At 31.6% G+C, this 16,310-nt stretch overlaps 3 protein-coding genes, 1 non-coding gene and 1 pseudogene across 8 annotated transcripts; 3 read left to right on the top strand and 2 right to left on the bottom strand.

The window, feature by feature from the left end:
- Positions 1 to 846: 846 nt before the first annotated feature.
- On the top strand, positions 847 to 963 carry AT1G61685 (annotated as a pseudogene). Its single transcript has one exon.
- Positions 964 to 4,449: 3,486 nt separating this feature from the next.
- Positions 4,450 to 6,855, top strand: TPS14 (terpene synthase 14; the record flags this gene model as incomplete). Of its 2 annotated transcripts, none has more annotated exons than NM_001198357.1 (7): positions 4,450 to 4,686; positions 4,761 to 5,007; positions 5,118 to 5,481; positions 5,587 to 5,805; positions 5,876 to 6,014; positions 6,112 to 6,360; positions 6,449 to 6,855. In NM_001198357.1, the coding sequence occupies 7 exons, from the start codon at positions 4,483 to 4,485 to the stop codon at positions 6,713 to 6,715; spliced, it is 1,689 nt and encodes a 562-aa protein (NP_001185286.1). The 2 variants fall into 2 exon arrangements, with proteins under 2 accessions (NP_001185286.1, NP_176361.2); NM_104850.2 differs by having other exon boundaries at positions 4,483 to 4,686; positions 5,097 to 5,481; positions 6,449 to 6,715.
- AT1G61670 (Lung seven transmembrane receptor family protein) lies at positions 6,744 to 9,806 on the bottom strand (the record flags this gene model as incomplete). 2 transcript variants are annotated; one of them, NM_001333999.1, is made up of 6 exons in its annotated part: positions 9,622 to 9,806; positions 8,812 to 9,128; positions 7,793 to 8,726; positions 7,458 to 7,553; positions 7,220 to 7,356; positions 6,744 to 7,059 (listed from the first exon to the last, which is right to left on the bottom strand). In NM_001333999.1, exons 2-6 carry the CDS (start codon positions 9,036 to 9,038, stop codon positions 6,912 to 6,914), a joined length of 1,542 nt encoding a protein of 513 aa, NP_001319287.1. In that variant the 5' UTR covers positions 9,039 to 9,128; positions 9,622 to 9,806. The 2 variants fall into 2 exon arrangements, with proteins under 2 accessions (NP_001319287.1, NP_176360.2); NM_104849.4 differs by lacking the exon at positions 9,622 to 9,806 and having other exon boundaries at positions 6,912 to 7,059; positions 8,812 to 9,189.
- On the top strand, positions 7,039 to 7,233 carry AT1G08427. The gene has a single exon (NR_139428.1).
- A 718-nt stretch (positions 9,807 to 10,524) lies between the features above and the next one.
- Positions 10,525 to 11,706, bottom strand: AT1G61667 (serine protease, putative (Protein of unknown function, DUF538)). 2 transcript variants are annotated; one of them, NM_001333998.1, is made up of 2 exons: positions 11,082 to 11,706; positions 10,525 to 10,956 (listed from the first exon to the last, which is right to left on the bottom strand). In NM_001333998.1, exons 1-2 carry the CDS (start codon positions 11,602 to 11,604, stop codon positions 10,901 to 10,903), a joined length of 579 nt encoding a protein of 192 aa, NP_001322874.1. In that variant the 5' UTR covers positions 11,605 to 11,706; the 3' UTR covers positions 10,525 to 10,900. The 2 variants fall into 2 exon arrangements, with proteins under 2 accessions (NP_001322874.1, NP_564783.1); NM_104848.3 differs by having other exon boundaries at positions 10,669 to 10,956; positions 11,082 to 11,553.
- Between the last annotated feature and the right edge of the window lie 4,604 nt (positions 11,707 to 16,310).

Here is a 16,310-nt window from a genome sequence, read left to right as displayed (position 1 = left end):
TTGTTTAATTAAATGTATACAGATTTTGTTTCCTTAATTTGTTTTTATAAATTTAATTTTGATTTATTTTTAGTAGTACATGGCAAAATGTTATAATCAATGTTTTGAAACCCGACCCGGACGATGAACCGGACTACCTTTTGGGTCACCGGGTCATCGGGTCAACCGGGTTGGACCACGGGTTAATTAGTTAAAATTTATTTAATAAATTTAATATTAATAGAAATTTTAGAATATTTTATATAAAAAAAAATTCAGTTTTATAAATATAAAACAAAAATAATCATATCATATTTAATCAAATATAAAATTATATTATGTTTAACAAAATATAAAATCATTTACACCCAAATATATATATATATATATATAAAATCAAACAATAATAATAAAGTGGTTAAAAATTTGAAATCCAACTAAATGTCTAACACTGTAACAAATATATTAGGAGATCATCAATGACAGAAATAAATTAATAAAACATCGTGAATTCAAACAACTAATCTCGATTGTCTCTCTCACCATTCGATTCAATTTTAAGGCGGTATTGTAAAGTTTTCACCAAAATCTAAAACATCAAATGAATTTAAGAACTGAAAAAACTTTTAAAAATAATTGAATAAAGTCTAAAATCCCATATTTTATTGTAAAATCAAGAGAACTTTTTAAAACCCACACTCGGCCGGTTCAACCGGGTCACGGGTTAATTGCGAGTTTTTGTGGGTTTTTTCGGTTTTGTACTTGTTGGGTTTTAGCACTAAACCCAAACCGGAATGTGTTCGGGTCACGGGTTAACCGGTCGGACCGGACGGTTTGGGTCGGGCGTGAAAACACTGGTTTTGCTTCATGCTAATGGCGTGTTATTCCGCAGGGCAACTAGGTTGTCTTGTGTTTTGTAATGAAGCCGAGTATTCTTATGGCAAATGTATTGGTAGAGGACGATGTTGTTGTTATGACTTATGATAATGATAAGAATGCGTTCAATGTGAAATAATCCAACCAAATGTAATTTTTTCTGCCTAAGAAATAACATCAACAGTTTTTATATGTTCTCAATATATATAAAAGATTCCTACCAAATATATATATATATATATATATATATATATATATATATATATATATATATATATATATAAGATATAAAGAACATAAACTTTTACATATCAATGGAAGTTTCAGTTAAAAAATTTAGTGATATATTTTGCTTCGCATTAGAACAAAATCTAAAAGAAAATTGAAACACGGAGGAATGAATATTTATTTGTTTTTTCTTTATTATTTTTTATTATTATTTTTTTTTTATACGTTATGAATATTAGATGGTCTAATATCAACCTAAAAACAATTTTAAGTGATACTCATAAATTTTTTGTATACTTATATATATATAGCTATTTTCTACGACTTTAATCTATTTTGTATTTATTGCTTACTGGTCGTCTATTTTATTAAAAACCTTGTACCGTTTTGAGTTTCCAATCTAACCATTTATTTATTATCAATATAATGTTCCAAGAGTCTCTACTAGTAGGTCTCATGTATTTTCTCGGGTCTGTGGGTCTATTTCTGTCCAACGATCGATACGCCATGTCTGAGAGGCTTTAAAAACTTGGTACTTACCTTACAAATCACCACATGATTTTCTCCCGTATTTTGTTCTCACTCACACGGTTCCGACAATCATTTCCTCGAAAGTTATCTATCATAAGACTTTCCCAGCTTAAAAATGCTTAATTGTAGAATTTTCTTTAAGACGTTTGACAAAAAAGATAAGTGTGTTTTAGTAACATAGATGACCAAATTAATTTTTATAAATTTCTCCACATGCACCACCATATTCCTGTAACCGAAGTTTTACAATTAATTTGTATTGGTTAAATTATTTAATTAACGACTGTAGTGGTTATAAAAGAAAATGATGATGTTTGTTATCCCCCATCCCCATTAACGACTGTAATAGTTATAAAAGAGCATTTCTTTTGAAGTTTAGCCTTGATACATCATGCCCATGATCATAGGTCCCACGATATGTTCACTTTCTTGTTTTGATGTTTCTAATATCAAAAGTTTCACAGTACGGCCGGTAGCTTGTTCTTCCCCAGCAAAAACTGCAAACATAATGCTTTGAATTTGCAAATGTTTTTTTTTTTGGTAAAAGAATGTGTAAAATTTGGTTTGGAATGTGTAAACTTTCCTCCCACCAACAACATTCTTTACCCATAACATCAAGTTGGAACCACTAAAATTTGGAATTGTAATACAAAATCTTAAATATATGCTACAACCATTTTCGTAATGTGAAAAAAAATTGAAATGTAGAGAAAACAGTGTACATAACATAATATATATTTGCCAAAAAAAAAAATATATAATACTAGCACTTTACCATTGTTCAAACGTAATTAGGTAAGAAATTAAAAACATTATTTTCTAGTTTCTTTTGACTAATTATATAAGGAAATAAATTGAAAGTATAAGTTATATTCTTTTGATTATAAATCTATAAAAAAATAAATGGAAAGGTTATAGTACCTCTCAACTTTGACCACAAAAAATATCATTTACACAATGAAACCCGACCCGGACGATGAACCGGACTACCTTTTGGGTCACCGGGTCATCGGGTCAACCGGGTTGGACCACGGGTTAATTAGTTAAAATTTATTTAATAAATTTAATATTAATAGAAATTTTAGAGTATTTTATATAAAAAAAAATTTAGTATTATAAATATAAAACAAAAATAATCATATCATATTTAATCAAATATAAAATTATATTATGTTTAACAAAATATAAAATCATTTACACCCAAATATATATATATATATATAATCAAACAATAATAATAAAGTGGTTAAAAATTTGAAATCCAACTAAATGTCTAACACCGTAACAAATATATTAGGAGATCATCAATGACAGAAATAAATTAATAAAACATCGTGAATTCAAACAACTAATCTCGATTGTCTCTCTCACCATTCGATTCAATTTTAAGGCGGTATTGTAAAGTCTTCACCAAAATCTAAAACATCAAATGAATTTAAGAACTGAAAAAAATTTTTAAAAATAATTGAATAAAGTCTAAAATCCCATATTTTATTGTAAAATCAAGAGAACTTTTTAAAACCCACACTCGGCCGGTTCAACCGGTTCACCGGGTCACGGGTTAATTGCGAGTTTTTGTGGGTTTTTTCGGTTTTGAACTTGTTGGGTTTTAGCACTAAACCCAAACCGGAAACGTGTTCGGGTCACGGGTTAACCGGTCGGACCGGACGGTTCGGGTCGGGCGTGAAAACACTGGTCTAAATAGTAACCGAAAAATCTGGCTGAGTCAGGCTGAATTGCTGACTAACTGAATTTTAGTGATTTTCAGATGGATCTAGCTGAACTTTTACATTTCCAAACCGCCGGAATCAAACTGAACTTTCTTTTTTGTGATTTTTGGTCAAATCTGTCAAAATAGTTAAGAAATTTAATTCAAAAATAACGTCAAATAATTATGAATGTTAATAATATAAAATACATCAAAATTATCTAATGGTTTAATTAAATCTTATACTAGAATAATTATCTAAAATGAATACTAACATTAATATATTGCTTAGGAAAATTGAGTTATTTTTCCATCTTTAATTTTTGAACAATTAAATATGTAAATAACTAATGAAAAACTTTGACAAATCATTATATAAAAAAAATTGTTTCAAAAATTAACATGATAATAGAAAATAGCTTATCGCAAGGAAGCATCATTAAATTCATTTTTTCGTATTTGTTTTCTTTAGTATATGGCACATAACTTGGCTTATATAATTAAAAGAAAAAATCTGAAGTTTTGTAGTGCACTTTGTACTTGTTTTTGTAATACCAATTTTCTAATGAAACTTTTTAAACTGAAAGAAAAATGGAAAAAAAATATCAGTGTCAGTCATCATTATTGGTTTGTTCCGTTGATCATTTGGTTCTTCACGTTCTTCGGATTTGCTTCCACAATTGATGTCTTCCGAACTTGTCTAACAATAAATACAAACCGTTTCTATATTAAGTTGAAAAATATAGTGAAGCCACCAAACATGATACATAATGCATTTAATATTTACCCAATTAATCTTAATGTTAGCTAGCCAAACTTATTGGAATGTATCAGTTCTATAAGATCTTAAAATTACGACTCCAGTAATTCAAATAAAAGCTTAGTACAAAGACTCTTTATAATTCATTTATATATGGTTGAGGCTTGAAGTTTAATGCTTTTCACTAGTATGCACATGATACAAATTATATATATATATACAAAACATAGTTGATAACGAATTTTATTATGCATGGCCCCGTCCCCTAAATGCTACATCCACCACTCCTTTATAATCCATAATCGCTATATGTATAGAGCATTTCGTTTGAAGTTTAACACCATTCTCATTAAAAGCTTAAGTTCATACAAAAACAAAACAAAACTTAAGTTCATACATCATGGCCTTAATAGCTACCAAAATAAGTTCACGTTCTTGTTTTGTTTCTGCTTATCCAAACAATTCTCCAACGTTTCTGATATCCAAATTTCCCAATACGGTCGATTCTTTGTCGCCTGCAAATACTGCTAAAAGATCGATCTTGAGAAACGTCCATGCTTCAGTTTCTAACCCTTCGAAGCAGTTTCATAATAAGACATCCTTAGTATATATATTCTGCTTACTTTTTGTTGCTCATGCTGTTTTCAGAACTAAGAATGTGTTTGTTCTTGTACGTAGGAATATTTACACGAGTTGAATATCAAGAAGATCAAGAATATACTAAGTGCAAACGTAGATGTTCCATCCGAGAACCTGGAGATGATCGATGTCATTCAAAGTTTAGGCATTGATCTCCATTTTCGACAAGAGATCGAGCAAACCCTTCACATGATTTACAAAGAAGGCCTCCAATTCAACGGTGATCTCCATGAGATAGCGCTTCGCTTTCGATTGCTGAGACAAGAGGGTCACTATGTTCAAGAAAGTATGTGATGTTATATATATATATTTACTTACTATATTGCTCGTATGAGATATGCGTATTTACTGTTACAATTTTTATAAAACATTTAGTTATTTTCAAAAACATCCTAGACAAGAAGGGTGGATTTAAAGACGTAGTAAAAAATGACGTCAAGGGTCTAACAGAATTGTTTGAAGCTTCTGAGCTCCGTGTAGAAGGTGAAGAAACACTCGACGGTGCGAGAGAATTCACATATAGCCGCCTTAATGAACTTTGCTCAGGTAGAGAAAGTCATCAAAAGCAAGAGATAATGAAGTCTTTGGCGCAACCTCGCCACAAAACCGTAAGAGGATTAACGTCCAAGAGGTTCACAAGCATGATCAAAATCGCGGGTCAAGAAGATCCAGAATGGTTACAGTCTCTATTACGAGTGGCGGAGATCGATTCCATTAGGCTAAAGTCATTGACTCAAGGAGAAATGTCTCAAACATTTAAGTAAAATCAATGATGATACTCCCTGAAGATCAATGTTAACTTTTTGTCGAAAATAATTGAATTCCGATATACGATTTTGTTTTTGTATGGTTTTTGATGTTTCAGATGGTGGACAGAACTTGGTTTAGAAAAAGATGTGGAGAAGGCAAGAAGCCAGCCGTTAAAATGGCATACGTGGTCCATGAAAATTCTTCAAGATCCGACCTTAACCGAACAAAGGCTTGATCTTACCAAACCAATATCGCTTGTTTATGTTATAGATGACATTTTCGATGTCTATGGGGAGCTAGAAGAACTAACCATCTTCACACGAGTTGTTGAGAGGTACATACAAATTACTTTATACATTTTCTTGATTAACATTCTGTCAAACATAATGAAATCATTCGTCTAGATGGGATCATAAGGGGCTTAAGACGCTACCCAAATACATGAGGGTTTGTTTTGAAGCTCTAGATATGATCACAACGGAGATTAGCATGAAGATCTACAAATCACATGGTTGGAACCCGACATACGCTCTTCGACAATCGGTAATTATCATTCAAAACGTAATGTGTATATATATTTTGTATCATATAGCTCAACTGGTTCAAACCCTACTAAAAATATGATGTCTTTGTTTCTCAGTGGGCAAGTTTGTGTAAAGCATTCTTGGTAGAAGCAAAGTGGTTTAATTCGGGTTACTTACCCACCACTGAAGAGTATATGAAGAATGGGGTTGTGAGTTCAGGTGTTCATTTAGTGATGCTTCATGCCTATATCTTGTTAGGCGAAGAACTAACAAAAGAGAAAGTCGAACTAATAGAGAGTAACCCGGGGATTGTATCATCTGCAGCTACAATTCTCAGGCTCTGGGATGATCTCGGAAGTGCCAAGGTTATATTGAACTACTGATAACTAATGTGACTAGAGAGAATCTGAAACTTGATATCGAATCTTAGATATGGTTTTTGTTGTTTAACAGGATGAGAACCAAGATGGAACTGATGGATCATATGTAGAGTGTTACCTGAACGAGTACAAGGGATCAACTGTTGATGAAGCAAGAACACATGTTGCCCAGAAGATATCTAGAGCATGGAAACGCTTGAACAGGGAGTGTCTGAATCCATGTCCATTCTCAAGATCATTCTCAAAAGCTTGTCTCAACATTGCAAGAACAGTTCCTTTAATGTACAGCTATGATGATGATCAACGACTTCCCGACGAATATCTCAAGTCTCTAATGTAAAAAAGTTCCCTTTGACGCTCTGGAAATAAGCAGTCTGTAAATCTTTCTATAAGACTAAAAGAACTTCGATCTGGTAAACAAGTCCTTAAAGGTCAGTAAACAACTTACTCAGGTACAACGGATAAAAGACATAAGGTTACATACACTAAAAACTACTCGGCGAGGTATGGACTATCTAACGCTTGCTATCTGGAGCTTACTCACGTTTGCCCTCTTCAACGTCGTCTGGAAGCCCAAATAGAAGTTCATTCCTTTCAACATCTTCTGTACTCTTAATTCCACTACCTGTCAATGAGATACCTTCCTCTTCAAACTCATCCCCTGTTTCCGCTAAGTATGAGTACCTGAAAGGTTTAAACCAATTAGAGGTAAGCTGAGTGCAAAATGATAATCTCTCGGTGAAGAGCAAATAAGTGTCTTGAATCTTGACATCTTTGGCAGTTGACCCATTGGGACCATCGGAGTCCAAAACATTTGAGTAAACGCTAATGGAAGTATTAGAACCTTGTAGGATTATTTGATGGAGCCCAAAGGATGCATATGACTGCTAACAGACCATAAGAGAGTAAATTCCAAAAAGCTGGAATGATCCACGCCATTCGCCAGAGTTCGATTAGAGGGTCAGTTCCGTTGAAGTATAGCTGATACAGACACATAGAAGAATTTGATTTCAGTTACACTCCTCTGACTAGGGGTTTCATGTTATACACGAGACACAGTCACTAGAGTAGCGATTTGTTACCTCAAAACCAATCCAAGCGATAGAGAGCAGAACAGAGATAGCGAGTGCATTGGTGAAGTTCCTATAAAGCTCAAGCTTGGCCATGTTTCTCTTAATCTGTAGTGAAATTTAGACAGATAAGCAGCTGAAAAAAAGAGTACGAAGAACTGGATCGTCATAGATGGCTTAAGCAGCAATTGTATATGATTTTCCCTCGAATAGGCTGCATAAATTGGAATCTAAGTACGATAACATGGTTAAAACCCATGAAAGCCTATGGTATATATACATCCTTCTGATATAATAATGTGACGGATCATGAGTATCCAATATTCGATATAAGTGTGGTATCTTACCTGAAGTTTCTCAAGTGTTCTTGCCAATGATGAGAAAATCCACAGAATAAAGCAAGCATCCAGTAATGCCACGGGAATAACCAAAACTATCATCGTCTTTCCCGAAAAGTCATTGATGTTTCCCAAATGCTCAACCAACTCAAGAGCCTCTGTTGCAACAAAATATATGACTCCAAGTAGAAGTATCCTCGAGGTTATACCACCAAGGGTAGGCTTTACAACACCATAACCCATAGAGACTACCAGAAGAAGAAGCCTAGAAAGCGTCTTCTTTATAGAAGAAAAGGTCACCGCCCATAGGGTAACATCCATTGGCCTCATCCCAGTGGAGTTAAAATTAACATACTCAAAGTATCGAACAGCCATTTCACACATACCAAGAGCAATAACCAAAGTGATATGATAATGCAACTGAATTATATCCTTCCAAAACTGAACAAACCTCACAAACCAAACTAGACCAAGCAAAATATACGCTAACGACATAAAGCCAAAAACGTTCATTAAAGGAGCAACCTTTCCAGGTAAATAACCATCAGGGTTCTTCCAAACTGTTCTCCCCTTGATCCTAGTACCATCCAATTCCGGGTCACATATCATGAAATAAAGATAATACATCCCAGTCTTATTGATAACCACAGTTTCAGGGGACATGTTAACTTCAGTCTTATTCCCTTTAAAGAATGTCTTGATCTGTCTTGGCCACTCAACATCATTAGACTCTCTCTTAATGATAACTTCCCCAAGACTACAAGATCCAGTATCAGCTAGCTCCGGCGTGCAACAAATCACTTCGGATTTGAGAAAAGTACCACCGATTCTATCACGGTCTTTTACCTCAAGTATAATTGCTTCCACTAATCCTGAAGTTGACTGCATTGCATTCTGTTTACTAGCAGATTCCTTTGTCCTCACAAATGTTACATCATCAAACCTAAAAGGAACAAACTTTGAATCAGTACGATTCCAAATGCACAAACTTTGAATTATGAAGCTGATTCAGAAAGAGTGAAACTGACCTTATAAAGGACTTGCCTTTAAAAGAATTATCAGAAGAAGAAGAAGAGTTTAGATCTTGAGATTTGGAAGCGTAAAGACCTTCGCTACCACCATGGAAGAAGCGAGCATTGAATTTTGCAGTGAACTTTTCGTTGTTGTACTCATGAATCGAGCCTTCCGTAGCTCCGATCAAGCTTCCGATGAGCAAAACCCCGATCGCCCAAAACCCTAAAGAACGATTCTTCATCGAAATATCCGATCTGATTCTAGAAATTGATCATTCAGAGATGAAGAAAGCAGAAGATGCTCGTCGAAGATTTTTGTTGGGTTCATTCACCTGTAACAGACACGATTACTACTTAAAAAGACGAGCATTGATCATATACCAAAATAGTCACAAATTAATTTAATTTATTTATTTTTCTTTATGTACTATTAATAAAAATAAAACGAAATTGATGTTTTTAAAATTTATCTTTAGTATTATACAAATTTTTCGTAAAAATATCATTTATCAATTAAACTTTAACATAATATGAAATATATAAACAAAATAATGTAATTTAAGTTTTGAATTATCTAATAATATATCTACTAAATAAATGTATAACATTATTATCTCGAGGGCTATATATAGTAAATGTAGTTCATCATAAATTTGAATTATGTCACGTAACTATAATTATTATCAAATTTCTTAAACTTTAGATATTAACATAAATCTAGCAAAAAAAATCCTTAGAACCAAAAACCTCAAATTTTAACATAGCCAAAATCATGATTTAATATCATCATAAAATTTTTACTATATAATACCACAGTGATTAAACCTTGAGACAGATTCTTCATCTCTCGTGTCCACCACAAATGTGAACTGTTTTGTGATGGAAGATCTTCCGATGCTGTGGTGAGCATAGACAAAATATATGACTCCAAAAAGAATTCAATTTGTATCAAAATCTCCTATACACTCATAACACTTTATCCGATTTGAAGATCACCAACTGATTCTTTTATCTCGTTTACTTAAAACTATGTAAATTAAAAAATTTACAATAGGTTGTGCCTATAAATATATTATTTTTAATTAAAAAGTTTGGTTAACATAAAAAATGTTAGGTTATCTAATTTCAACTACCTTTATATCATTTAAGAATTTTAAATATATTCTAGAATCAATTGGTGAAATGACTATAAATTCAAATAAAACTGGTGAAAACATGTTTACTAAAATAATTTGATCAACGATATACATGTGATATTCAACACTGAAAATTCCAAAAATGTTACTAAAATCGCATATAACTAACATATATCACACTCTGACGCGTATTGACATCTGTGATATCAGAATAATTGGTGGTTTGAAATTGACCCGTGTTCTTTTTTTTCTATGCAAAATTTTTATATTTTTTCCTTATGACTATTTATATTTTATTTTATCATTTATTGAATATGTATAAATAAATAAATTACGTTTTTATTTCGGAAAAAAATATAATAACTTCTGATCTTTGTGTAAAAAAGTTAAACATCATTTATTTTGGTACAAATGGGAGTATTTATTTTACCCGAAATATCTACCTGATTTTTTTTTTTTTTAAACTTCTTGTGTAAAAATGAGTGAAAGTTTTAAATAGGTATTTCAGTGCTAGAATTTTATAATCCGTCAGTTGTGTTTAGGTTAACAGCTGTGATTGCCTGTTTGGTAACAAATGCAGCTTTGAGCTTCCATTCAAAGAATAATTCTATGTCAATGATTATGCTAGAGGATAATGATTAAACGAAAACATCATTCCTCAAAAATTAAAGCAAAAGTTAAACAAATATCTAAAGTACTCTATATTCCCTCTATATAAAGAAAAGAAAAATAATTGACAAGTGACAAAATTGATTACTTTATGGACCCCATAATTTATACAAAGTTCCAAAATTTTCCTCCCTTCTTTCCAGATTTTACACATATCTCCCGACACTTTCCACGGTTTCCCAAACAACCCCGAACAAAAAGGTAAAAGAAGAAAGAAAAAAACACATTTTTTGTTCAAGTTTCAAAGAGACAAGTTTGAGTTTTGAATCTTACACAACCCCAAAAAAAAAAAAACTCATTCATCTCTTGAGCTGAATATCCATCTTGCTTTTTTCTAACTTCTCCATTATAGATCCTACAAATAAAAACATACAATTATTACTACAAAAATATTCTGTTCAAGATCATATATATGTTACCAATAAATAAAACACTTGGCATTAAACACTAAAACGTTTTGAGGAACAAACTTTGACTCACCAGGAGGATAACAAACAGGAGGATCTTCAAAGAGAGAACGAGAGATTTGTTTATGAGCAACACCGATATCGAAGAGAACAAGTCCAGAAGAAGGATCATTCACTGCAATGCCTTTAACAGGTAACCAAAGAAAAAGCTCTTCTTGTGTTAAACCTTCAAGTCCAACAAGCCCACCATAGCTTAAATTTGCTTTAATCACACGATCAAAATATACTCTGTTTTCGAACCGAGCGAAACAAGGATTTTGTAGCTGAACTTCGAGCTCTCCTGTCTTATCATCTAGACTATAACTCTCCACGTTGTCTGGAAACAAACCACCTGGTAAACCGCGAGCTTCGAGGAGGTTTCGAATGGAAGATTGCGAAGATGGAGTAATGAATGGGACAAGAAGAAGAAGAAGAAGAAGCATAGACATATTTTCTTTTTTTACGTGTGATGGTGAGATTTGTGTTTTTGAAGGGTTTAATGTTTGGTGCTCTGTTTTTGTCAAAAGAGTGGAGAAATGAGTTGTCTTTTTTAGCATATGAGCTGGTTAGCAATGAGTTGTGTTTTGTGAAAAATTGTGATTATTTCAAATATACATATATTTAAATAATTTTTGTACCATGTTAATGATTTGAAAAACAATCCACTTAATTTTTAATAATATTATTATCTGTATAGTCTCACTATTTGAATTTGTAGTCTTTTGCCTTAAGTAAAGCCATGTTGAACTAATTGACGTTGTAACATCCGCAAATCACGGTTTGTTTCCGGGAAACATTATAATGGAATATCATTTTCTTAAAACATAAATTAGTGGATCCAAAGTACCAATCATGGTTAAGTGTATCACACATTATTGTTTTTATCTCTTTTTTCTACCTTATTTTAGTTTACACTTAAAACATAAATTAATTGATTTTAAATACTAATCAAGATAAAGATTGCAAAAATTTTACTTATCTAAAAAAAATCCAGACTCATTCCAATAGTAACTCATTAATTGTATTGAATTTATAAATGTTGTTGTTGATTATCATGATTCATGGACAGTGTAAACTTCTCACCAAATTTCGCCTACTGATTTTGATTAGTATGCTAATGAATAGTTTCGTTACTTCTTTTTAAAAGGTTTCGTTAAGTCAGTCTTCCATTTAGACGTTATTCTTTTGTCTTGTCTGAAAAATGGTACAAGGAACTTGGGCTGTGGGATCAAAAAAGGAACCCAAACGGAACTGAAAATGACACAGTTTCTATATTGAAATATGAAGTACAGAAATTACATAAAATAAATATTTAAAAATTATTTTGATTTCCAACTAAAGCTTGTAATACTTCCTCTGTTTTAAATTAAGTGATGTTTTAGAAGAAAAAATTATTTCAAATTAAACGATATTTAATTTTATTTTAATTGGTGTGCCAAAACATCAAATAAAATAATGAAACAGAGAGAACATCTGAGAGTTAAAATGATCCGACATTACTCCACATTTTAATTCATTCACTAGCAGAATTATTATTTTCAGTTTTAAATAAATGACATAGAATTTAAATTAAATTATAGCATAAAACTCTTTTTCTAATAATTTAATTGCAAGTTTTGCACACATGTATATGTGATTTTTTTTCTCGCCCTCCAAATTTTTTAATTATCCAAGCAAATACAAAATCAAATATCATTATAACCACAACTCATCGATCAAGTGATGATTTAGCGGCCTCTTCAGACTATTGCTGAAAATGCAACAAAAGAATGGTGAGGTATAATTTACAACAAACTCACTATATATAACTTCAGAGCATACTTCAGAGATGCACTACATTGCCTTATCCATTAGTATTAACCACCTAACTTTTCTTCATCGGGTGAATGGATTATGGACTTGTGATGTTGTAATATATTTCGATAATGAGATGTGTGGTGAGAAGTAATAGATCTTGCAGCCAATAGATTCTCAGTTTAATATATTTATTTTGGATGAAATATACCAGTCTGAATTTTTTACGCAGAAAAAATAGATCTCCATATTCATGGGATGCGCAAAATGTAAAGACCAAAAGTGTTGAGTGTGATAGCATATGGCAAGGAGACATTAAAGATGGGGTTGTTATGGAAAATGGCTCTAGACTTAGTGGATGTGAGTCATCCAAACCTTGAGCCAACAATGGATTGCCGAAGTTCTGCAAAAACAATGAAAACATATCGCTAATAACACTAAAATGTATTTAACATTACATGTTTGTTTGTATTTTAAAAAAAGTAGTGGTAAAATTCATTGCTTATTTGTAAAGTTTATATAAATTTGAATGAAATATAAAACTATTTACATTTAGAATTCTTTGACGATATAATAAACCATTTCTTTTAGAAAAAAAAAACTTTTTTTAACACACAAAAAAATGATACCAGTCCGGAATAATGGCTTCCTAAAATTTATATTAGTTTATGAACTATATAGTAGCAATGTTAAATCAATCTTGCTTTCTCCCTAAAACTTTGTACGACGATGAACATTTTTCATTTATATAAGCTTATTAAGTATCGTTTTTGGGTAGCTCTGTAAATAAAAAAGTGTGTTAAAAATAAAACTTTGGAAAATATCTAAAACCTATAAAAGTAAAATATCTCCATTTCCTCAGTTCTATACAAAAATCAATATATACATAAACAAAACCGTATGATGATCATTATGAGAATCAAGAATTAATGCACATATAACGTTTTCTTAATTGAATTGTAGAACTTCAACAGTCAACACCAACAAAAAGTTATTTATTATCTCATAAAGACTATACTATCTAAATAAATAGAAAAATCTCAATTTATAAAACGTTACTCAAGGTCCTCAAGTGCTTCATTATAAGTGCTTCGTTAAGGTTCTCAATTTGATATCATTCTACAACTTCTCAAATTTTCACTTTAAGCACGATTTCTCTTTTCAATGCTCTTTTGATTTTGCGGTGAGGCCAACGCAACAACCCCATTTTCCTGCGAAGTTTATTTTACCACAAAGATTCATTTTTTTTTTTGCATCTTCTTTAGAAAGAGGAAAGTGTATAAGTGTAGTTCTTCTCGTTTTATCCACACGATCCTCTTTCTAAAAAATTAAAAAAGTTGCAAAAATAAATCTTTTCATACGTGGCAAAGAAAATTTTGTAGGAAAGAAGGTTTATTATGTTGGCCTCATCGTAAGATGAAGAGCATTCAAAAGTAGAAAAATGTTTGCCCATGCAGTTGCATGCAAGCCTTGCATTGGACCTTTAACAATCTTTAACGTTTGCAGTTCAAAACGTCGATGTTGTTCAAGAAGGTTTTATGATACTATAGATGATTTTACAAGAAAAACACTAAGAGCTTATAGCAAATTAGCAACTAACCAATAGATAATATATATCTTTCCTACGAACCTTTGTAATCTTTCTATCGTTCAAGGTGAATCAGAAGCAGCCGGTTCTTGTCTTTGTCTTCTTTGTTCAGGAGGCAGACCATCTATTTTTGTCTCTCATACTTCTTAATCTGGTATTTCGAGTTTCTTACTCTTATTCTATATCAGCTAACACAGATTCAAATATGTTCTTTTTTAAAAAAAAACAGGCTTAAGATTCAAGAATCTCAAAGAGCATTATCAAGTCAAGACAAGTGAAGCAAGATGTTCTAGTAATTTGAGTGGATCCCAATAAAAATTCATTGGATACACATGTATAATTCAATATGAATTTGATCAAATTTGAAACTGAATGTGAAGATTTCAACCTTATTTGAACCCTTAGAAATAATCATCCTTAACTTAAGTGTATGTGCTGAATATGAATCTGAGTAAACGAAACAAATTCGATAATCAATAGAAATCAAATTAGGTATAAACTTCAAAAGGTCCGACAACCGACGTCGCAAATTATTTATCCTGATGAGTACATTTTTTTTTTTGGTCAAACTACTGATGAATACATAAAATTCAAAAGCTGTATAAAACGACTTAGTCAATTATCGTGGGCTTCGTGTTTTTGATGGGCCGAGATAAGAAACAAGAAACATTTATAGTCCAGTCCACTCTAGATATTTATGAGTTTTCTTACACAAGTTACAAATTACAATATGAAGTTATGAACCGAACAAAACCAGAATTTAGTGCCTTAGAGCACCATTATTGGTTGTCTCTTAGATTAATTCTTAGGATTTTTTTTTTGTAATTGATTGCAAAGAACATCTCATTCTTAGCCTAAGAACTAATTTAAGAGTTAACCAATAATGATGCTCTTACTGGCATAGTGCAATCAAATAAATTGAACAAAAGAAATCTAAAGTCATGTGAATTTGAACACGAAATTTCAAAATAGAAACAACAATTATATGATTAAACTGAAGATGTATCACAAATCTTCTTCTTCTCCTCTATGCTAATATTAGATAAGATGTTTTACAAATTTCTGTGTTTATTTTACTCAAATAAATCTCTTGAACTTAAACACCAAATGAATCATATGTGTTGTAACCAAATGAATCATATTCATATCTTTTAACTTAAACACAAATTTCATACACTTCAACTTTTTTATACATTTAAACTAAAATAATTTTCAAAAATTGAATTCTTTAAGAACTCTAACTTAAGAGTCTGTCTAGCATTGGACACATAAAAAAATTAAAATCATTACACAACCTCTTAAGTATAAAATTTTCAAAATTAATATTAAAAAATTCATTAGAGCTTCTACTAAAAAAATATTGTTGGAGATGGTCTAATAGTTTGTCTAAAAATAGCACAATTCTAGTAGACTCCACATGCATGCATAACCCAAATCAGGATCTCCAGCTTTGCGAGAAGCTCGTTCACAAATCCAGCTCATTCCTGATGTCACTTCACAAATGTAATACACAAACTTCAACCGAGTAAAATGTTAACTCATATTGTTTTCATTACATTTTAAAATCAGTGCCTAAAAAGTAAGAAATAGAACGAGTCAAATTGTATTAGTTTTTGGCAACTTATACCGGAATTGACTTACAACTTACAAGTGGGACCATGGAGACTACCACACCCCGAAGACTCTAAAACCCATTGACGTTGTTTATTCATTTCTTCTCTCGAAACCTTCTTAGAAGTCTGCGAAATTATGATGATTGCTTTCTCTACTAAAACGAAAATTACGGAGAAAATCTATAACAAATGAAAATTAAATAAGTAATAGAGATTCTCAAGTTTACCGAATTTCGGCCTGATGCAATCAAGCATACTTATCTCATTT

This window comes from Arabidopsis thaliana, assembly GCF_000001735.4.
Source record: "Arabidopsis thaliana chromosome 1 sequence".
Lineage (NCBI taxonomy): Eukaryota > Viridiplantae > Streptophyta > Magnoliopsida > Brassicales > Brassicaceae > Arabidopsis > Arabidopsis thaliana.
The sequence above is the reverse complement of the archived record's forward strand: the minus strand, read 5'-3'. Positions and strand labels throughout refer to the sequence as shown.